General features: G+C 42.9%; 2 protein-coding genes across 7 annotated transcripts in view; one reads left to right on the top strand and one right to left on the bottom strand.

Moving 5' to 3' along the window:
- Positions 1 to 8,424, top strand: part of fancl (FA complementation group L) — a 70,560-nt gene extending 62,136 nt beyond the window's left edge. For both annotated transcript variants that reach the window (XM_055639884.1, XM_055639883.1), the window contains exons 9-15: positions 2,509 to 2,659; positions 4,743 to 4,826; positions 4,906 to 4,951; positions 5,059 to 5,140; positions 7,880 to 7,996; positions 8,083 to 8,154; positions 8,286 to 8,424. In XM_055639884.1, the coding sequence (XP_055495859.1) occupies positions 2,509 to 2,659; positions 4,743 to 4,826; positions 4,906 to 4,951; positions 5,059 to 5,140; positions 7,880 to 7,996; positions 8,083 to 8,154; positions 8,286 to 8,321 (588 nt within the window). In that variant the 3' untranslated portion in view covers positions 8,322 to 8,424. The remainder of the gene's footprint in view (positions 1 to 2,508; positions 2,660 to 4,742; positions 4,827 to 4,905; positions 4,952 to 5,058; positions 5,141 to 7,879; positions 7,997 to 8,082; positions 8,155 to 8,285) is intronic.
- A 102-nt stretch (positions 8,425 to 8,526) lies between these two features.
- Positions 8,527 to 22,326, bottom strand: part of LOC129699791 (serine/threonine-protein kinase VRK1-like) — an 87,973-nt gene continuing 74,173 nt past the window's right edge. For 3 of the 5 annotated variants that reach the window (XM_055639879.1, XM_055639878.1, XM_055639882.1), the window contains 3 exons: positions 10,292 to 10,444; positions 9,385 to 9,537; positions 8,527 to 8,880 (listed from right to left, as the gene is read on the bottom strand). In XM_055639879.1, the coding sequence (XP_055495854.1) occupies positions 8,527 to 8,880; positions 9,385 to 9,537; positions 10,292 to 10,444 (660 nt within the window). The remainder of the gene's footprint in view (positions 8,881 to 9,384; positions 9,538 to 10,291; positions 10,445 to 22,326) is intronic. The other 2 variants (XM_055639881.1, XM_055639880.1) reach the window with 2 other exon arrangements.

Raw genomic sequence — 22,326 nt, 5'->3', positions numbered from 1 at the left:
GTTATTTTATTGGTCACATACACCTAGGTGTAGTGAAATGCTTCTTGACAATGCAGCACACAAAGAAAGAATACAGATATAACAGTAATAAAGAAATTTAAACATAAAAACCTCCCCCCACAATGGTTCCTATTATGAGGGAAGGCACAATGTCCAGTCCCCATCCCATGTCCACCCATAGTCGGGACTATTGAGGCCTCCACAGTTGCCTCTACGGAGGCCCGATGTTCCAGGCCGTTCTCGCCGGGTGATGGTGCTCCGGCGTCGGGGGAATCCTCACAGCGGCTTGGGACACCTGGAATGGCCGCTTCCGTACTGGAGGCCGTGGCTTCCGAAGCCAACAAGGCCGTGCTGGATGGAGCTCCACAACTGGTGATCTCGCCGAGAGGGTGTCCTACTCAAATCACTTAAAGTGGATATATTAACTCAGCAAACAGCTTGAAGGGAAAACATAACGTTGGCCATTATTGTTAGAAGATTTATGTACAGGAATAGCGGTGTCTTGTTTCAGTAGGTGGAGCTCTAGTGAGACAGCATGTGGAATATTGTACACAGATCTAGTCTCCCTAACCAAGGAAGTTCATACCTAAACTGAGGAAAGACATTCTTGCCATAGAGGGAGTACAGAGAAGGTTCACCAGACTGATTCCTGGGATGTCAGGACTTTCATATGAAGAAAGTCTCGGCTTGTACTTGCTAGAATTTAGAAGATTGAGGGAGGATCTTTTAGAAACTTACAAAATTCTTAAGGGGTTGGACAGGCTAGATGCAGGAAGATTATTCCCAATGTTGGGGAAATCCAGAACAAGGGGTCACAGTTTAAGGTTAAGGGGAAAATCTTTTAGGACGAGATGAGAAAAACATTTTTCACACAGAGTGGTGAATCTCTGGAATTCTCTGACACAGAAGGTAGTTGAGGCCAGTTCATTGGCTATATTTAAGAGGGAGTTAGATGTGGTCCTTGTGGCTAAAGGTATCAGGGGGTATGGAGAGAAGGCAGGTACAGGATACTGAATTGGATGATCAGCCATGATCATATTGAATAGCGGTGCAGGCTCGAAGGGCCGAATGGCCTACTCCTGCACCTATTTTCTATGTTTCTATGTCTATGTTTCTTTACTTCTGCACAGAGAAGGCAATGAACCTTTGTAATTGTCTCCACAAGAGTACTATGGAAGCTCAGTTGCTCAGTATGTTGAAAATAGAGAATTAGATATGGGGCTAGTAAAACTCAGGAAAAATATCAACCAAGATTTTATGTAGTCGTGGAAAAGACATGGCCTGCTCGCTTCTATTTATCTTCATGTTTCCTTTCATTTATGATTTAGATGTCTACTTGTATAGCAAAAACTCTGCTCTAGATGTCAGCTGATTTACATCGGGGAGACTAAGCATAGGTTGGGCTATCGTTTCGCCGAACACCTCCACTCAGTCCGCAATAACGACCACCCGGTGGCTCAGCACTTCAACTCCCCCTCCCATTCCCAATCCGACCTCTCTGTCATGGGTCTCCTCCATTGCCAGAGTGAGCAACAGCGGAAATTGGAGGAACAGCACCTCATATTCCGCCTGGGGACCTTGCGACCGGATGGCATTAACATTGAATTCTCCCAATTTTGCTAGCCCTTGCTGTCTCCTCCCCTTCCTTAACCCTCTAGCTGTCTCCTCCCACCCTCCCATCCGCCCGCCCTCGGGCTCCTCCTCCTCCCCTTTTCCTTCCTTCTCCCCCCCCCCCCCCCCCCCCCCCCCCCATCAGTCTGAAGAAGGGTTTCGCCCAAAACGTTGCCTATTTCCTTCGCTCCATAGATGCTGCTGCCCCCGCTAAGTTTCTCCAGCAATTTTGTGTACCTTAGCAAAAACTCCTGCCTTTTTAATTGCTTCATCCATTTGACATCATATTTGAATACTGAAGATTCTGAAGAAGGGTCTCGACACAAAACGTCGCCTATTCCTTTTCTCCAGAGATGCTGGCTGACCCGCTGAGTTACTCCAGCTTTCTGTGTCTATCTTTGGTTTAAACCAGCATCTGCACAGTTCCTTCATACCTATTTGAATACTGTTTCATTTATGCGCCTATGTCTCATTTCTTGCATCCATGGTCAAAATGAACCATTGAGTTTATCTTATCTTTTTTCACTCTTCCAGTCAAAATGCATTGCTTCACATTGTTATTTGCATATCTTCAGCGTCGCTATGTTTTCCTGTTCTTACTGTACTGTGAGCTTTGTATTAGTTGTGCTATTTTATTTTAAATCTATGTTGACCAAGCCTGATGCATTTCAAAAAGAAAAGTGACGTCAATACTTAGTCTGAAAAATAAACAAGACCGATCTGCTGCTTTGCGTCCCTTAGTCCATTTTATTACCACACTATTGCTTTCCCACGGGGTTCAAATTTCTAATAGGTGATATGCAAACTTTATGAAATATGTTTTGCAAGTACATGCATGTATCAACTGTTTCTCCATTGCTTAATTCAAGAACTCAGATTCCCTTCGATTTTTTTCAGAGCTCTTTAGAAAACCTGCACAGTCAGTTTCTAGCAGCTCTGGATTCGTTAAAGGAGTTCTGGGATGTTATGGATGAAATAGATGAGAAGACCTGGGTGCTTGAACCTGAAAATCCAGCACGAGCATCAACAACAAGGAGAATTGCTCTAAGTACAATACGTTCATTAACTAAGTTATATTTGAATATTCTCAAAAGAAAAATGTAAAACATTTGGCACGTAGATACAAGGAACTGCAGATGCTGGTTTACAAAAAAAGACATAAAGTGCAGGAGTAACTCAGCGGGCCAGACCACATCACTGGAAAGCATGGATAGGTGACATTTCGGGTCAGGACCCTTCAGATTTTTTGGGTTAGGACCCTTCGTTAGACTGCAGAAAGGTTCCAACCATAATCATCACCTGTCCATACTCTCCAGAGATGCTGCCTGACCCACTGAGTTACTTCAACACTTTGTGTCTTATTTAGTTGTCAAAAGAGAATTAGATTTAGCTCTTAGGGCAAACGGAATCAAGGGATATGGGGAAAAAGCAGGAACAGGGTACTGATTTTGGATGATCAGTCACGATCGTATTGAATAGCGGTGATGGCTCGAAGGGCCGAATGTCCTAATCCTGAACCTATTTTCTATGTTTCCATATGTCTTTTTTAAATCATTTGATATTAATTTTTGTTTTTTTAATCACAAAGAGTTTGCATAGCAGATGTTCACAGGTTTTTGTAAAATAATGTTAAGACTTCTCATGGTAGTAATATCAAAATGGATTTTATAAAAGGAAACTAATCTTTTCTCTTTACCTTTTCTTTAGCTACATTGAGTTGCTGTCATGATGATGACTAGCAGCCGAGTTGTGTTTCTTGTTGTCATACGTACATGCACAATGAGGTGCAGGTACAATGAAAATCTTGTCTGCAGCAGAATCACAGACACTCGGTCTCAGACAACACAACCAAAAACATATTATGCATAAATTACACCAATTCCACAAGACAGTGAAAAAAGAATGCAAAGAAAACAAGGCATTTATACAAAAACACACAGTTATAAAAACAAGACAATGAGAGAGCAATGGAATGGAGTACTTTATTGTCACATGTGACAAGGCACCGTAAAATTCTTTGCTTGCATACCCAATGTATGCAAATAGCGGCCACCTACGGCACTGACAAAGTACGCTGGCTCCTCCTTTTGTTCCCCTTTCCCCCACAGCGGTCACTCCCACGCCAGGTCCGCATTGTCCATTGTTTTCCCTTCCTCCCCCCTTGTCCATTCTTCACCCCCACGTCGCAAGAAGTGATCCACGGTATTCTGTTGTCGAGGTAGGCTAAAGGGCCTGTCCCACGAGCATGCGACCTGCATGCGGCAAGCGCGACCAAACCGGAAGCGGGGGCCACGTGGAGGTCGAGTGATCCGTGTACAGGGCCGGTCCCACCAGCATGCGCCTGCATGTGGCGATCGTGACCAAACCAGAAGTGGGGACCGCGCGGAGGTCGAGTGAGTGACGTGAAGTTCGAGCGAAGTCCGCGTGTGACGTACGGCGTCAAGACGCTGCGTATGCCCGTCGAGGCGGTGCGTACGGCATCGAGGTGGCTGCGGGCAGGCCGTTGCCGCGCGGACTTTTTGAACTGTCAGTTTTTCGGAGCCCCGAGTGATGTCGGGACCAGCTCCGTACAACTCCATACGGCTCCGGCGATCGAAGTGGGACCGGCCCCGCGAGGCCGTACGTTAGGTCTCGTTTGCTGCTTGCAGTCGCATGTTCGTGGGACAGGCCCTTTAGGGTTAATGTTGTGTAGGATGGTTCAAGAGCCTGATGATGGTAGGAAAGTAGCTGTTATCAAACCTGGTGGTGTGGAACTTCAGGCTTCTGTACTTCGTGCTAGACACGTGTAAGCTTTAAACACGGGGCATAGTTATTTTTTAAATTGTTTTTCTTAGTACATTTGTTTGTGCTGCGTTCACATGATTCCAATTAAAATAAGGTGAGAACAATAAGAATTGATTTTGTATTTTCAATCACTTGGCAGGATGTAGCGGGTAGAATGAATATTAATAAAAGTTTTTATATACAAAACTTTTATTTAAAATCTTTAAAACTATGGTGAGTGATGGAAAGGCTCCCGAAAGAAACACACCAAAGCTTCAAGCAGAGTTCTTCAGAGATGAATAATCTATTTGAGCAAAGAATTGTGTATCAGTATTACATGCTTTTCTTGTTTGTTTTGGATGTCATAGGTAACAATGTCTCAATAAATCTGGAAGTGGATCCTAGACACCTGAAAATGTTGCCTGAATGCTGTTTCCTTGGTGCTGATCATGGTATGTGTTCCGAATAAATTAATTTTACATTTTGCACTTATTGCTGGCCAACTTCTAAAGTATATACATTTACCCTTAGTGGTAGCTCCGCTGAAGAATAAGCTGAACACTAACATGCATCTTTGGTAAGTGGTTTACAATACTCTCCCATTTTGAGTGCTGACTGAAATTTAATAATCTTCACATTGTTTGGTTAAATAAATTCATTGCTGGTGGGCTTTTTTTGTCCCAGGTCTCCAGAGTGTACTGTGCTGCAAAATCTAAAAGATATATTGGAGATAGACTTTCCGTCCAAAGCCACACATGAGAAGTCTGTAAGTTACAGCTGCTTTCTGTTAAGTGAACAAATTAAAAGTACATTAATTCCGTGTACCTTACTGAAAACTTTACTCAGCTATTCTAAAAAGCTGCACATTTCTCAAAATGTAGAAACCTTTGTAAATACTTTGAAGTATTTCATTTGATGCTTTTCCTGGGAGTCTTATTATATATGTGTTTTACACAAAAGTCAAATCATGTTTCATTTCCATGGATGTAAAGCAAAACAGTGCTGAAACATTGTGCCGTAGAAAACGCTCACTCTGTGATGGATCTTTACTATGTATGAACAAAATCCTTAGAGTTGCTCAGTGAGAATTATTTTTAGCATTTCCATTTTATGGAAGGTTGTTATCACAACTATAGATAACAACAATGCTTCTAGCAAATGGGTGTATAAAATATTATAGAAATCATTGATTAATTGTGCAGGAATGGTGAGATCATTTTATGTTGTGCTGTGAGTTTAATGCATCTTCCTGAAAAAGGAAATCAATGCCAATAAACCTTTTGGGGTACTTTGTAGGGCAAATGAACGAAGTGTCAGTGGGGGAGCACTTTTGGACCTATGGTAATAATTCGATAGTTTTAATGTAGTTATGTAAAAGGATAGGACTGGCCCACAAGTTAAGGTGCTAAATTGGGACAAGGACAGTTTTGGAGGCATTTGGAGGGAACTTGCATGGGCCGATAGGGAAGAGCCCATTTGTGGATACGGGGACGAGGAGGGAACAAAGGAAGCATCTATCAGATTTAGGTGGAACGTTTCCTTCTGTGAGTATAAGAAGTGTAAGAGAGCAACCAGGAGGGCAAAAAGAGAACATGAAATGGATCTAGCAGACAAGGTATTTGAAAATCCTAAATAATTCAACATGTATATTAAAGGTTGAAAGGTGGCTAGGGAAATGCAGAGGTCCCCTTAAAACTCAGCGTGGCCGTCTTTGTGTAGTCGCAGGATGAGACATTAAAGGAATATTTCTCATCTGTTTTTTTACTGATGAGATCATAGAAACTAAGGCAAATAAGTTACCCTAGTGATTTTAAATCTCATTAAAGTGGATACATCCTCAGAGCCTGACCAAGTATTCTCAGATCGTGTGGGAAGCTAGAAATTGCAGAGCCCCTTCTTCAGTGGTAAAACATTTGTTGGAGGTGGTTCGGGAGACAGCATCTGACAGCATTTGGATAAGCATGGGCTGACCAAGGGTAGTCAGTATGCTTTGTGCATGGGGAATTGTGCCTCACATATCTGAGAGGTTTTTTTTAAAGAGGTCACCAAGGGGATTGGTGAAGGCAGGGCAGTGTGCATTGTCGATATGGATTTTACTAAGGCCTACGACAAGGTCCCAAATGCTTGGCTAGTTGGTGAGCCATTCAGATCCAAAATCTGCTTGGAAGGAGGTGTCAGAATAATTGCAGAGGGTTATTTTTCTGATTGGTGGCTTGTGACTAGTGGAGTGTTGCAGGGGTCAGTACTGGATCCACTTTTGCTTATTATTGACATTAATGATTTGGATGACAATTTAGTTAACACTGTTAGTAAATTTGCAGACAACACCAAAATTGGAGATACAGTGGACAGTGAGGAAGGATATCCAGTGATTAGATATGCTGCTTTACTTCATGCTTTCTCATGGCTCTTCGAGTTTAACGTTGCATAGCTTCAAGGATAATTCCAGCTACATGGATGCAGCAACAACTATGATATTCACCTTTACTTTTGTTGATCAGTAAAGTTAGCAGGCAATTGCCCAATCATTGATCTTCCGCCTGCCTGCTTGCAGATTAACTTGATCCCTTGTGCCTTTGGGAGTTGGCTCTTGCACTTGCAATGGTCTCTGCTACTAGCAGTGCAGGGAGCAAATATGTTCCAATCCATTGCATCGTTGTATGGTCGATAGGCATCTGACTTCATTACATCCGAGGGAGCAACAGGCTCTCTGACACTGTGGATTTGGGCTAGGGGTTTGGAAGTGTAGAAAATTTGGTCTTTACAAACTTTTGTTAGAGTTCCAGTGCTGATCTCCAAAGATTTTTCCTTGAGCACTGCGACCCCCTCGTTTAGTCTGTAGTCTCTGGTAATAGAGATGTCTTGACTGAATGGGCTGATCACAAATACAGTGAAGAATCCTTTCATTTAAACGACAAGTAAAAGTTGTAATTGAACAACTTTGAATCATTGTATTGATAACAAAATGATGATTGGGACGTGAGCAAGGTGGATGAAAAGCTGAGTCAATGAAGATGTTCCAACAATTTTAATGACATTTTGCACATAAATTAGCCTTTTCCAGGATAGCAAAGTTAAGCACTTAATATTATTAATATATTAATACTTTATACACTAATAATTACACACTAATATTAAGTCAGTCATCTGACATTGTAAGAAATTACATTGCAGGCTGTTAAAGACAGCCCTGAATGTCTACGATGTTTGTAGTATATGGTGTCGAAGAATTCTGAGCAGGATGTCATAGACATAGAAACATAGAAAATAGGTGCAGGAGTAGGCCATTCGGCCCTTCGAGCCTGCACCGCCATTCAATATGATCAAGGCTGATCATCCAACTTAGTATCCCATCCCTGCCTTCTCTCCATACCCCGTGATTCCTTTAGCCACAAGGACCACATCTAACTCCCTCTTAAATATAGCCAATGAACTGGCCTCAACTACCTTCTGTGGCAGAGAATTCCACAGATCATGATGATCAATGCATCTGTTTATTTGGCAGAGTTTTAGCATGGAGTGTGGAATTTGCTATGCATACCGACTTTCCTCAGCCATACCGGATCAAGTGTGTGATGACCCCCGCTGTGGACAGCCATTCCATCAGGAGTGTCTTTACGAGGTGAGTGTAGTTCAAAGCAGAAATTAGAAATGGAGATTGGTAGGTTTTTTTGTGTATAATTAAATTTATAATGTTTACATCTACAGTGGTTACGAGGTCTACCTTCTTCAAGGCAAAGTTTTAACGTCATCTTTGGTGAATGCCCTTACTGTAGTAAGGTATGAAGGGAGGAGGGGGGAGGGAATGGAGAAGGAGGTGGGAGGGGAAGATTACATCATAACATTTCTGCCATGATATCACTCACATCAGTAATGATGCACTTTTTCTCTTCCCTTATTTTCCTTTACAGCCAATAACAGTGAAGATGACTTCAAAGAGATGCTGAATATCCAAGTGCTTTTTAAATCATCCATAACATTTGCTCCACAGCAGTTAAATTAAGTAAACATTTTATTTTCACAAACCATGACCATTTACTGGGCCATTAGTTAAACTGTTCTGCTGGCCACTGGCAGAATAAATCCACTGAAAGCTTTAAAAAGATGTTACTTTTAATGTCAAAACAGTTGGAGCAGTGTAAAAATATGTACTTAAAACAACAGAAGTATAATTAATATTAACAAGACTAGGACTGCAGCACCATATCGGAAGATGTCTGATTTTATTTTTATTTGATCCGGAGGCACTTCTGAAGCTGCAGCTGGAGCACGGAACTTTGCCTCTCTTCGGCCAGTCGTTATAACTTCGGGCTTCCTATCCCTGATCTCAGGTTGTATTGAAGGTCCAGTTACCTCTTCCTGACTTTGAACAGCCATTGCAATCTCCTGCATCCTTGCTTCAACCCTCAACAGTTCTGAGCATTCACTACCACTTGAAATGTTACCTCTTCCTTTTATTTCCTTCAGTGCAATTTGTCTTGGTGATTTCTGTCTTGACACAGGCACCTGAAAGAGGAAAGAGTTAATTAAAACACTTCCAATTGCTCCGTTATTGAAAATTATATGTTGCAGAGACAACGCATTATGTCTCTGCCAATGATAGTGAGTAATGCCCCTGTCCAACTTAGGAAACCCAAGGTTTCCGTGCAGTTCCCGGATGTTTTTGTCAGTCTACCTACCTGCTTCCACTATCTGTAAACTCCGGGAACCACACGGAAACCTTGGGTGGGGCGCAAACTCTCCCGAGGTTTCCGTTCAGGTTTCCTAAGTTGGACAGGGGCATAAAAAAGTTTGAACATCAATGTAAACTTGGTGATCTATTTAAACTGGATAGTATTTGTGAACAACCTTGCAAGTTTTTGCATACCACTTGTACATGCATGCTACTGTAAATACCGGCATCTTAATTATAAAAAGTACTTTGGCAATGTAAACATTTTCTTCAAATACAGGTTAGTGCAAATATGTTGTGATAAAGCAACACATAATTGCTATTGAAGGTCCAGTTACCTCTTCCTGACTTTGAACAGCCATTGCAATCTCCTGCATCCTTGCTTCAACCCTCAACAGTTCTGAGCATTCACTACCACTCGAAATTTTACCTCTTCCTTTTATTTGCTTCAGTGCAATTTGTCTTGGTGATTTCTGTCTTGACACAGGCACCTGAAAGAGGAAAGAGTTAATTAAAACATTTCCAATTGCTCCGTTATTGAAAATTATATGTAGCAGAGACAACTCATTATGTCTCTGCCAATGATAGTGAGTAATGCCCCTGTCCAACTTAGGAAACCCAAGGTTTCCGTGCAGTTCCCGGATGTTTTTGTCAGTCTCCCTACCTGCTTCTACTATCTGCAAACTCCGGGAACCGCACGGAAACCTTGGGTGGGGCGCAAACTCTCCCGAGGTTTCCGTTCAGGTTTCCTAAGTTGGACAGGGACATAAAAAAGTTTGAACATCAATGTAAACTTGATGATCTATTTAAACTGGATAGTATTTCCGAGAATTATATCTACCATAAATTCAAATTCACACATGCACTGACTACACCGCCCAACACGGACTTCCATCTGTATATATGTATATATGATATATGTATATATGTCCCCCCCCCCCCCCCATCTCCCTTCTGTTTTTTGTTTTTTTTCTGTTTCTTGTTTTTTGTGCTAAATTGTATGTATGCACTGAGTACGAGCAGCTTTCAGTTTCACTGTACATGTATAGTGACAATAAATGGCATATCTATTTGTGAACAACCTTGCAAGTTTTTGCATACCACTTGTACATGCATGCTACTGTAAATACCAGCATCTTAATTATAAAAAGTACTTTGGCTAGAGTAAACATTTTCTTCAAATATAGGTTAGTGCAAATATGTTGTGATAAAGCAACACATAATTGCTATTGAAGGTCCAGTTACCTCTTCCTGACTTTGAACAGCCATTGCAATCTCCGGCATCCTTGCTTCAACCCTCAACAGTTCTGAGCATTCACTACCACTTGAAATGTTACCTCTTCCTTTTATTTGCTTCAGTGCAATTTGTCTTGTTGATTTCTGTCTTGACACAGGCACCTGAAAGAGGAAAGAGTTAATTAAAACACTTCCAATTGCTCCGTTATTGAAAATTATATGTAGCAGAGACAACTCATTATGTCTCTGCCAATGATAGTGAGTAATGCCCCTGTCCAACTTAGGAAACCCAAGGTTTCCGTGCAGTTCCCGGATGTTTTTGTCAGTCTCCCTACCTGCTTCCACTATCTGCAAACTCCGGGAACCACACGGAAACCTTGGGTGGGGCGCAAATTCTCCCGAGGTTTCCGTTCAGGTTTTCTAAGTTGGACAGGGGCATAAAAAAATGTGAACATCAATGTAAACTTGATGATCTATTTAAACTGGATAGTATTTGTGAACAACCTTGCAAGTTTTTGCATACCACTTGTACATGCATGCTACTGTAAATACCAGCATCTTAATTATAAAAAGTACTTTGGTTAGAGTAAACATTTTCTTCAAATAAGGTTAATGCAAATATGTTGTGATAAAGCAACACATAATTGCTACCATTGCATTTGTTATTATTAAGTTAAAAACTAATGGAATAAATATATGAAACCAACAATGGCTGTAGAACAGAAAATAATAAGACCCTCCAAGGAACAAATATCCATCAAACCATCAGTTTGTGCCATTATTTGCAATTCAGGGTATGAACACACCCATTTGTTGAAAATAAAAGCTGAATGATCCTATACAGCTAAATCTTGCCTTCAACTGATGATTTACATTTTGCTCCAATAGCTATTGATTATGCCTTCCAAGCATCAGCATTTTTGAGTTGTGGCACATGTCCCTGCAGTTAGTACCACGCTCCCGGAAAAATGGCAGCATTATTATCTCAAGGATTTCAATTTGATGTTCATACTTCAGTTAAGCCAATTTTCTGCTAGACACCTCGGGTGGAAAAGTGCTTTTTTGAAGAGCTAATGCAGTAACTAGCAACCACATTGCCAACAGCAACTAGTACTCTTCAATTTATGTTCCTTGATTGTAAAGTGCTTAGGATGTCCAGATTCATGATTTCATTAAATAATACACGCTCAGGTTAGAAATACCCTCACAATTAGAAACCCCTTTGCCACCTTTTCTCAGGAATGAATATACATTGCTAGTGTAAACAAAGTCACGCTTTAACATGTTCAGAGCATAGTCACTTTCAAGTCAGATGGTCCTGGAAATGAAGTGATAAGTTATGCAGAAATCCTGCACATGTATGCTGGGCCAATTGAAAATCCTCAGGTAAACACAAAATGCTGGAGTAACTCAGCGGGTGAAGCAGCATCTATGGAGAGAAGGAATAGGCAACGTCTCAGGTCGTGACGCTCAGTACTGATCTCAGGAGTTTACAGCTGTTTAAGGTGTCAGAAGTATGAAGGCAGCAACATTTCACAATGTTAATGGAGATTTCATTATGTCTTCAGTAAAGTTAACAAAGTGCTTTTAATTATGAAATCAACTGGTGATATATTTGGAAAGAAAGAAATGTGAACTAACTATCATGTCTGAACAAACTAGCGGATGAGAACAGGCAAGTTTCTGCTTTAGTTCCTAATTGAACTAAATTACAGTGCTGGGCCTTGTGCGTGATGTCCTTTCTCAACAATTAACAAATTGTACAAAAATAGGAGAATAACATGGTTTAATTTTAGTTTAGAGATACAGCGCAGAAATAGGCCCTTTGACCCACTGAGCACACACTGCCCACACATCCCCACAAACTTACACTATCCTACATATATATCTTCGCTCAGCCCGCCTGAACCTATCTGAACTCCTGGTTGCTGGACATTTTAATTCTCCCTCCCATTCCTCCACAGACCTTTCTGTCCTAGGTCTCCTCTGTTGTCATAGTGAGGCTAAACGCAAATTGGAGGAACAGCATTTCATATTTTGCTTCGCTTAACAGTCCAGTGGTATGAATATTGATTTCTCTTACTTCACGTAGCCCTGGCATTCACTCCTCTGCCCAAATCACACTAGCTTCTCATTGTCACACTACAAACAGCTAACAATAGCCTGTTTCCTTTATTTTCGTTACTTTTTAGCATATCTTTCGTTCTTTATTTCTTCACATTACTGTCTATATCAAGTTCAAGTTACATTTATTGTCACATGCACCAATTGGTACAGTGAGATTTGTGTTACCATACAGCCATACTAATAAAAAGAACATAACACACAATAGAATTTAACATGAACATCCCCACATAGTGGAATCAACGTTTCCCACTGTGAGGAAAGGCAACAAAGTTCAGTCAATTTCCTCTTCATTCACCCGTGGTCGGGGCCTCGAGCCCTCTGCAGTCGCCGCTACGGCAGCCCGGTGTTCAGGCCCTCTCGCTGGGATAATCGAAACTCCGACATCGGAATGGAAGAACACAATCAATAGCTTGGAGTATCCGAATCAGCCACTTCTTACACAGTGACCACGGCTCCCAAAGTCTGCAGGCCGAGCTGGGCGGAGATTCACCACTGGCGGCCCTCGGCAAAGGGATCCCAGCTCTCCGCGATGTTAAAGTCGGCGCCGCCCGTAGCTGGAAACTCCGCAGACCACAGCTCCAACACGGCAACCCAAGTAAGGCATCGCCCGCTCCGCGATGGAACTTCAGTGCTGCGCCGCTGATGAAGCTGAAGCTCTGGCCGGTCTCCGGCAGGAAAAGCCGCGCCAATCCAGATGGTAGGCCACTAGGAGGGTGCGAAGATGCGGCTCGGCGGATCGACGCATACTCGACCAGGTAGTGAGATTCCCCCCCAATCCCCTACATATAAATAGACTAAAAGACCTCCAAAACAAAACTTTTTGACAGACTATCTCTCATTTCCCTTATCCCTAACCAGTCTGAAGAAGGATCTCAACCTGAAACGTCACCCATTCCTTCTCTCCAGAGATGCTGCCTGTCCTGCTGAGTTACTCTAGCTTTTTATGTCTAACTTTGGTTTAAACCAGCATCTGCAGTTTCTTCTTACACAATAGGAACTAGTGAAATGACTGGGAACATTTGAGAGACTGCAGGATAGAATTGAGTGAGATAAAGATGGTAATAACGAGAGGTGAAGTACTTTACCAGAGATAATTAAAATCAGAAAACAGGACTCCAATCCATAGTTAGAGAAGAGAGAATTGAAACGGATTAACCATACTAATATTGAATGGGAGATGAGGGCAAAATATAGAAATAATTGAAAAACATTTTGCATCCCGCAGTGGCATCTCACAGAAAGCCAATACGTCTATTTTTGGCAGTTAAATCGCAATGTAACTGTTAGATGTAAAATAGTTGGAGCTAACACATTGTTCAGATACTGACTCTTCATCACAACAGTTGGATTGACTATAGTTATTAATTCAATCAAATTAAAGCATGATGCAGCCCAGGAGGAAAATTGTATGGCCAGCAATTAAAGAGCAAAACATTTAAATCTTGGAATGAGCCATCTCACTGATGTCATAGAATTGATTCTGGGTTTGCATGGTTGAAGTAGCTATTGCATGATCCAGCTAGACTTACATCCCGTGAAAGAGAGCCCCTGTTAGTTGAAGGTGGTTGCCGGAGGTTGCAGGTAGTGGAAGGTAAGACCTTCCACTACCTGCAACCTCCAGCAACCTCCTTCAACTAGCATCGCAACCGGCTTCGACTAAAAAATTACCGATTTTTAAAACGGCAACCTATTTTTAGTCGCGGCTGGTTTTGAATTTTTTGAAGTAATCGTCGGAACATAGAAGAAGCGGAAAGCATTTTCGACCATTAGGGAGACTGACAAAAACCTCCGGGAACCGCACGGAAACCTTGGGTGGGGCGCAAAGTCTACAGAAGTTTCCGTTCAGGTTTCCTAAGTGGGACAGGGGCATTACTCTGCTCTCACTCCCCATCCCCCCCACTCGTAACAAGGGCAGAGTCCCCCTTATCCTCACCTTCCACCTTACCAGCCGTCAAATACAACAAATAATCCTCCGACATTTTCGCCACCTCCAACGGGATCCCACCACTGGCCACATCTTCCCATCTCCTCCCCTTCGCACAGAGACCGCTCCCTCCATAATTCCCTGGTCAATTCGTCCCTTCCCACCCAAACTATCCCCTCTCCTGGCACTTTCCATTGCAACCGCAGGAAATGCTACACTTATCGCTTTACCTCCCCCGTTGACTCCATTCAAGGACCCAAGCAGTCTTTCCAGGTGCGGCAGAGGTTCACCTGCACCTCCTCCAACCTCATCTATTACATCCGCTGCTCTAGGTGTCAGCTGCTCTACATCGGTGAGACCAAGCGTAGGCTTGGCGATCGCTTTGCCCAGCACCTCCACTCGGTTCGCAATAACCAATCTGATCTTCCGGTGGCTCAGCACTTCAAATCCCCCTCCAATTCCAAATCCGACCTTTCTGTCCTGGGCCTCCTCCATGGCCAGAGTGAGGCCCACCGTAAATTGGAGGCGCAGCACCTCATATTTCGCTTGGGTGGTTTACACCCCAGCGGTATGAACATTGACTTCTCCAATTTCAGGTAGTCCCTGCTTTCTCCTCCCCTTCCCAGCTCTCCCACAGCCCACTGTCTCCGCCTCTTACTTTCTTCTTCCCGCCTTCTCCACCCTCCCATCAGTCTGAAGAAGGGTCTCGACCTGAATCGTCACCTATTTCCTTCGCTTCATAGATGCAGCCTCACCCGCTGATTTTCTCCAGCATTTTTGTCTACCTTCAGGATTTAACTTAATTACTTTCCTTTTACAATATGCAAAAATGTTGTCATTCCATTAATGTTTATTTGATTAAATTCATAAATAATTTTAAATAAATCATTCAACAAACAATATTTTCAACCGCTCAATATTAGCGATGCTGTTTGTGAACCATGGTGGAATTTACCATAGCAATAATATGGAATTCCATCTGAACTATAAAATGGAAAGCAGGATTTTCTGCTTTGATGAGTAAAGAACTTGCATGAATTAGTAAATTGAATCTTGTTAAACCCACTGATGCTTTATGAGCACAGAGGATGAAGAATTAAGGGACGTTCTTTTAGGAAGGAGATGAGAAATTTTTTAGTCACATGGTGGTGAATCTGCAATTCTTTGCCACAGAAGGCTGTGGAGGCCAAGTCAGTGGATATTTTTCAAGGCAGAGGTAGATAGATTCTTGATTAGTACGGGTGTCAAAGGTTATGAGGAGAAGGCAGGAGAATGGTGTTAGGAGGGAGAGATAGATCAGCCATGATTGAATGGCAGAGTAGACTTTATGTTCCGGATTGCGAGGTATAGTGAAAAGATTTTGGTGTGTTATATCCAGTTAGCGGAAAGACAATACATGATTACAATCAAGCCATTTACAGTGTATAGATAAGGGAATGACGTTTAGTGCAAGGTGAAACCAGCAAAGTCCGATCAAGGATAGTCTGAGGATCACCAAAGAGGTAGATAGTAGTCCAGCACTGCTCTCTGGTTGTGGAAGGATGATTCAGTTGCCAGATAACAGATGGGAAGAAACCCTCCCTCAAGATGAAGGTGCAGTGTTTTCATACTTCCACACATTTTGCCTGATGGGAGAGGGGAGAATAGAAAGGAGATGAGAAGGAATCTCTTTAGTCAGCGGGTGGTGAATCTGTGGAATTCTTTACCACAGATGGCTGTGGAGGCCAAGTCAATAGGTATTTTTAAAATAGAGATAGATAGATTTGTGATTAGTACGGGTGTCGGGGGTTATGGGGAGAAGGCAGGAGAATGGGGTTAGGGCAGAGAGAGAGAGATAGATCAGCCATGATTGAATGGTAAGTTGACTTGATGGGTTGAATGGCCAAATTCTGCTCCTATCATTTATGATCTTATAAAACGCACCCGGGCCTGTGTGACATGCTTCCACCGACTAGCTCTTTCCAGCGAGCATAGAATGCACTGAGCTTGTCGAGAAGGGATGCATTGCCTGCAATACTGCCCACCTTGCTTTGTAGAGCATTATAGCACACTGTAATCAAAGTAATTAACTTATTTAATTTGGACTTTAAGTTAGTCATTCTTTATTACTGTAAAATGTACTCAATTGCATGATTGTGCACCATACAAACATATTATAGTCATAATTGTAATAGTGTTCCAATTTTGGACAAAAGCACCATTTGCCGAATCTTTCACATATTACAATGATCTGCACATCACCCAAGAGCCACTTTACATGGACATCCAAGTAACCTTTATTAAAATTATACTTTAGTACAATAGTCATGCCTTACTTAACTAGAAAATGCATTATTCAACAATTAAATGCCTTTTCTCTTTAAGACAGCCATTACTAATTTTTTTCTGCTCTGACATATGCTACGGTGACAATTAACCTTTACTAATTCTGCATTACTTCTGACGTTACACTTAATCACATCGATTGTGAGCTTCTTCGCTGAATATTCAACAAATTCTAATGCAACCAAATGCAAAAACTAAATGACATTCCTGTCTGAATGCACTGTAAGTCTCCGGCCATCTTGTGATCCATTTCTTTCAACTTAAAGTCACCTTAAAAAGTCTTGCATGTGCACTTCTCATTCATTTGATTAAAATCCCTGTATCTGATAATCAATGGCATCTTTGCTCGAGGAGTAAAACACAAAGCCTCAAATCATGGAACGTAGATCTCATTTCAGGGACAACCAATTTCACATGAAGGATCCCAACCATTCAACAGATCTTTCTAAAATCATAAAGGCAACCAAATGCTGCATTGAGGCACAATAAAGGATGCATACTTTTCACCCTTAAACAATATAGCTCCCATTCAGACCTGCCTGTCATACATGAGTCATGGTGGGTATTATGGTGGCTGAAAAACAAATGAAAGGAACCAATTTTGAGACTCTCCAAGATGGCGTCCAACCCAGGCGGCTATTGTGTGCTGGTTATAGAAGCGGATCTGGAATCACACATTACAATCGCTCCACTCTGTTAAATCTCTACTCCTACAGCAACATTTCTTACTTTGACTATGATATTCCCTTATCATGTATCTGTACACTATGAATGGTTCAATTGTAATCATTTATTGTCTTTCCACTGACTGGATAGCAAGCAGCAAAAGCTTTTCACTGTACCTTTGGGATACATGACAATAAACTAAAACTGAAGGTAAATCCGCTTCCATTGAATACAAGGTGGACAAAAATGCTGGAGAAACTCAGCAGGTGAGGCAGCATCGATGGAGTGAAGGAATAGGTGATGTTTCGGGTCGAGACCCTTCTTAAACTCAGTTACAGTGGTTTGCAAAAGTATTCATACCCCTTGAACTTTTCCACATTTTGTCACGTTACAACCACAAAGGTAAATGTATTTTATTGGGATTTTATGTGATAGACCAACACAAAGTGGCGCATAATTGTGAAGTGGAAGGAAAATTATACATGGTTTTCAAATTTGTTTACAAATAAAAAACTGAAAAGTGGCGTGCAAAAGTATTTAGCCCCCTTTACTCTGATAACCCTAAATAAAATCCAGTGCAAACAATTGCCTTCAGAAGTCACCTAATTAGTAAATAGAGTCCACTTGTGTGTAATCTAATCTCAGTATAAATACAGCTGTTCTGTGAAGGCCTCAGAGGTTCGTTAGAGAACATTAGTGAACAAACGGCATCATGAAGCCCAAGGAACACATCAGACAGGTCAGGGATAAAGTTGTGGAGAAGTTTAAAGCAGGGTTAGGTTCTAAAAAAAATCCCAAGCTTTGAACATCTCACGGAGCACTGTTCAATCCATCATCCGAACATGGAAAGAGTATGGCACAACTGCAAACCTACCAAGACATGGCCGTCCACCTAAACTGACAGGCCGGGCAAGGAGAGCATTGATCAGAGAAGCATCCAAGAGGCCCATGGTAACTCTGGAGGAGCTGCAGAGATCCACAGCTCAGGTGGGAGAATCTGTCCACAGAACAACTATTAGTCGTGCACTCCACAAATCGGGCCTTTATGGAAGAGTGGCAAGAAGAAAGCCATTGTTGAAAAAAAAGCCATAAGAATCCCGTTTGCAGTTTGCCACAAGCCATGTGGGGGACACAGCAAACATGTGGAGGAAGGTGGTCTGGTCAGATGAGACCAAAATTGAAAGTTTTTGGCCTAAATGTAAAATGCTATGTGTGGCGGAAAACTAAACACTGCACATCACCCTGAACACACCATCCCCACTGTGAAACATGGTGGTGGCAGCATCATGTTGTGGGGATGCTTTTCTTCAGCAGGGACAGGGAAGCTGGTCAGAGTTGATGGGAAGATGGATGGAGCCAAATACAGGGCAATCTTGGAAGAAAACCTGTTAGAGCCTGCAAAAGACGAGACTGGGGCGGAGGTTCACTTTCCAGCAGGACAACGACCGTAAACATACAGCCAGAACTACAATGGAATGGTTTAGATCAAGTCAAGTCATGTTTATTTGTCACATACACATACGAGATGTGCAGTGAAATGAAAGTGGCAATGCTCGCGGATCTTTGTGCAAAAGACAAACAACAAAACCAAACAAACTATAAACACAGTCATAACACACATATTCTTTTACATAAGAAATAATGGAAGGAAAAACGTTCTGTAGAGTTAGTCCCTGGTGAGATAGGCGTTTACAGTCCGAATGGCCTCTGGGAAGAAACTCCTTCTCAACCTCTCCGTTCTCACTGCATGGCAACGGAGGCGTTTGCCTGACCGTAGCAGCTGGAACAGTCCGTTGCAGGGGTGGAAGGGGTCTCTCATGATATTGTTGGCTCTGGAGTTGCACCTCCTGATGTGTAGTTCCTGCAGGGAGGAAAGTGAAGTTCCCATAGTGCGTTCGGCTGAACGCACTACTCTGCAGAGCCTTCTTGTCCTTGGCAGACCAATTCTCAAACCAGATGGTAATGTTCCCGGACAAGATGCTTTCCACCGCCGCTGCGTAGAAGCACTGGAGGATCCTTGGAGACACTCTGAATTTCCTCAATTGCCTGAGGTGATAAAGGCGCTGCCTTGCCTTACTCACGAGTGCCGAGGCGTGTGATGCCCATGTCATATCCTCGGAGATGTGGACTCCCAGATATTTAAAACAGTTCACCCTATCCACAGGATCCCCATTTATCCTCAATGATGTGTACGTCCTCGGATGATGTGCCCTCCTAAAGCCCATGATCAGCTCCTTCGTTTTTTTGATGTTCAAGAGGAGGCTGTTATCCTGGCACCAGAGTGCTAGACCAGCCACCTCCTCCCGGTAGGCCTTCTCATCGTTGTCTGAGATCAGGCCCACCACCACAGTGTCATCAGCAAACTTAATTATTGAGTTGGAGCTGAATCTAGCCACACAGTCATGTGTGTACAGGGAGTACAATAGGGGGCTGAGGACGCAACCCTGGGGCGATCCTGTGCTCAGGGTGAGGGACTTAGATGTATTCCCTCCCATCTTGACTACCTGGGGCCTGGCGGTGAGAAAGTCCAGGACCCAGGCACACAGGGAGGTGTTGAGCCCCAATTCCATTAGCTTCCCGGCCAGTCTGGTGGGGACTGTCGATCAAAGTATATTCATGTGTTAGAATGACCCAGTCAAATTCCGGACCTAAATCCAATTGAGAATCTCTGGCAAGACTTGAAAATTACTGTTCACAGACGCTCTCCATCCAATCTGACTGAGCTTAAGCTATTTTGCAAAGAAGAATGGGCAAAAATTTCAGTCTCTAGATGTGGAAAAGCTGGTAGAGACATACCCCAAAAGACTTGCAGCTGTAATTGCAGCGAAAGGTGGTTCTACAAAGTATTGACTCAGGGGGGCTGAATACTTTTGCACGCCACACTTTTCAGTTTTTTTATTTGTAAAAAAATTTGAAAGCCATGTATCATTTTCCTTCCACTTCACAATTATGCGCCACTTTGTGTTGGTCTATCACATAAAATCCCAATAAAATACATTTATTTTTGTGGTTGTAATGTGACAAAATTTGGAAAGGTTCAAGGGGTATGAAAACTTTTGCAAACCACTGTATATGCAGACTGTCTGTCATTTCTATCTTTTTTTTATTTTCAGTTAGTCTAAAGTTTGTTTTAGGGGGAAACTTTAACTTTTCTATGTGGGGGAGGGGGCAGGGTAAGGGGGAAACCGTTTCCCAGTCTCTTCCTGGCGGGGACGCGACTATTTCTCCGAGTCGCGTCCTCGCCCCCCACCTCGCGGCCTACCAGCTGGATCGGAGCGGCCTTTCCTGCCGGGGACCGGGAACCGGACCAGGGCTGCTACAGCGGCGGCGCAGCGCTGGAGTCACCGCGGAGCGGGCGATGCCCACCTGGGTCGCCGTTTGGAGCTCCGGAGCGTTGGGCCGCTGCTCCAACATTGTGGAGCTCTGGTGCGGAGAGCTTCCAACGCGGGCGGCGCTGAATGGCATCGTGGAGTCCTGGGGCGCCTTGCAGAGGGTCTACAGCAGCAGTCTCCACCCGGCGCGGCCTGCGGACTTTGGAAGCCGCCGACTCCGGTAGGAGGGGGCCGACTCTGGTGTCCATGCCGCTGAGGACGTCCCGCAGCCCCGACGTCGGACTTGTATCACCCCGGCGAGCGGTCCTGGACATCGGGCCGCCCGTAGCTGCAACTGCGGAGGGCTTGGGGAGGCCCTGACCACGGGGAACAGTGGAGGAAGAGACTGACTTTGGTGCCTTCCCACACAGTGGGAAACTTTGATTCTGCTGTGGGGATGTTTTGTGTTAAATTCTATAGTGTGTTGAGTCCTGTTTATTTTTATTGTATGGCTGTATGGGAATTCATTTCACTGTGCCATCTGGCACATGTGACAATTAAATCTATCTTGAATCTTGAATCTTGAGACTTGTGTTTATTTTTCTTTTTATCAGGGTAAACCCAATTTTTTGTGTAGAATAATCGCCAACTTTCAGTACCAATAAATATTAGGCCGTGTGTTTTGAAAAGCTACAGTTCCACAAGGAAATGTGACAAAGCACACAACTCTTACACTAGCTTGCATGAATGTGGAACTTCCAAACTTGTGGACAGCAGAACACTATGATGCTGCATTACTATGTACAAGTTGTGGCAGGCCTTAACTTTGAAAGGCATTATAAACAAGATGAGTTTGACGAAGGGTCTCGACCCGAAACATCACCCATTCCTTCTCTCCAGAGATGCTGGCTGTCCCGCTGAGTCACTCCAGCTTTTTTATGTCTACGGTTTAAACCACCATCTGCAATTACTTACACATAACCAAGATGAGACCTGTGTAATTGGAGATTCATAGGCAAGCATTTTCATGGAGGCGAGTGGGTAGGAATCAAGCACAGAAACTATGGCTAATTGCACCTTTACTAAAGCGAGAATATTGAGGCATTCTGTACCTTTACCCATCTCCAGTAATTGAGCAGGAACCTCTGCAGACTTCCCAGCATTTAGACAGGTTAAACCTGCCACAGGTACAATAGCTAATTTGTTGGAATAGAGGGGGACAGGGTTGAGAGCAGAGCGTCAAGTACATTTTCGAAAAATTGTTTAAAAAAAAAGAAATTTAGTTATCTATTTGCAATTTAGAAGATTTTATTTGTTTATGACTTTAGCAAGTAAGAATGTAATTGTCCTACTCCTGGTACAAATGACAATTAAACATTTTTGGCTATTTTTTTGGAATGAACATGAATATCAGAACATTCAAACATTCAATGTCCAGGCAGCCGGTAAGCCTGGGGTATGGTTAAACTCACTGCCAAAGCCACTGTAAACCAGGGCTTCACCAATCAGCCCAGGCAGCTTACCTAAGAAACTTCACCTCTGGAAGCTAATAGAAAATCGGAACTGGTAACCAACCAGTGATTGTTGGTGGCAAGGTAGTGCACAGAAAGCCAACAATAATTCACTTTAACCATGGGTTAGTTTGTATTTTACATGGGCATTCATGTTACTGTAAATGAATAAAGGGCCTG

The sequence above is a fragment of the Leucoraja erinacea genome, chromosome 8, assembly GCF_028641065.1.
Source record: "Leucoraja erinacea ecotype New England chromosome 8, Leri_hhj_1, whole genome shotgun sequence".
NCBI classification, from domain to species: domain Eukaryota; kingdom Metazoa; phylum Chordata; class Chondrichthyes; order Rajiformes; family Rajidae; genus Leucoraja; species Leucoraja erinaceus.
Note: the sequence above shows the minus strand (reverse complement) of the source record. Positions and strands in the feature narration are given on the sequence as shown.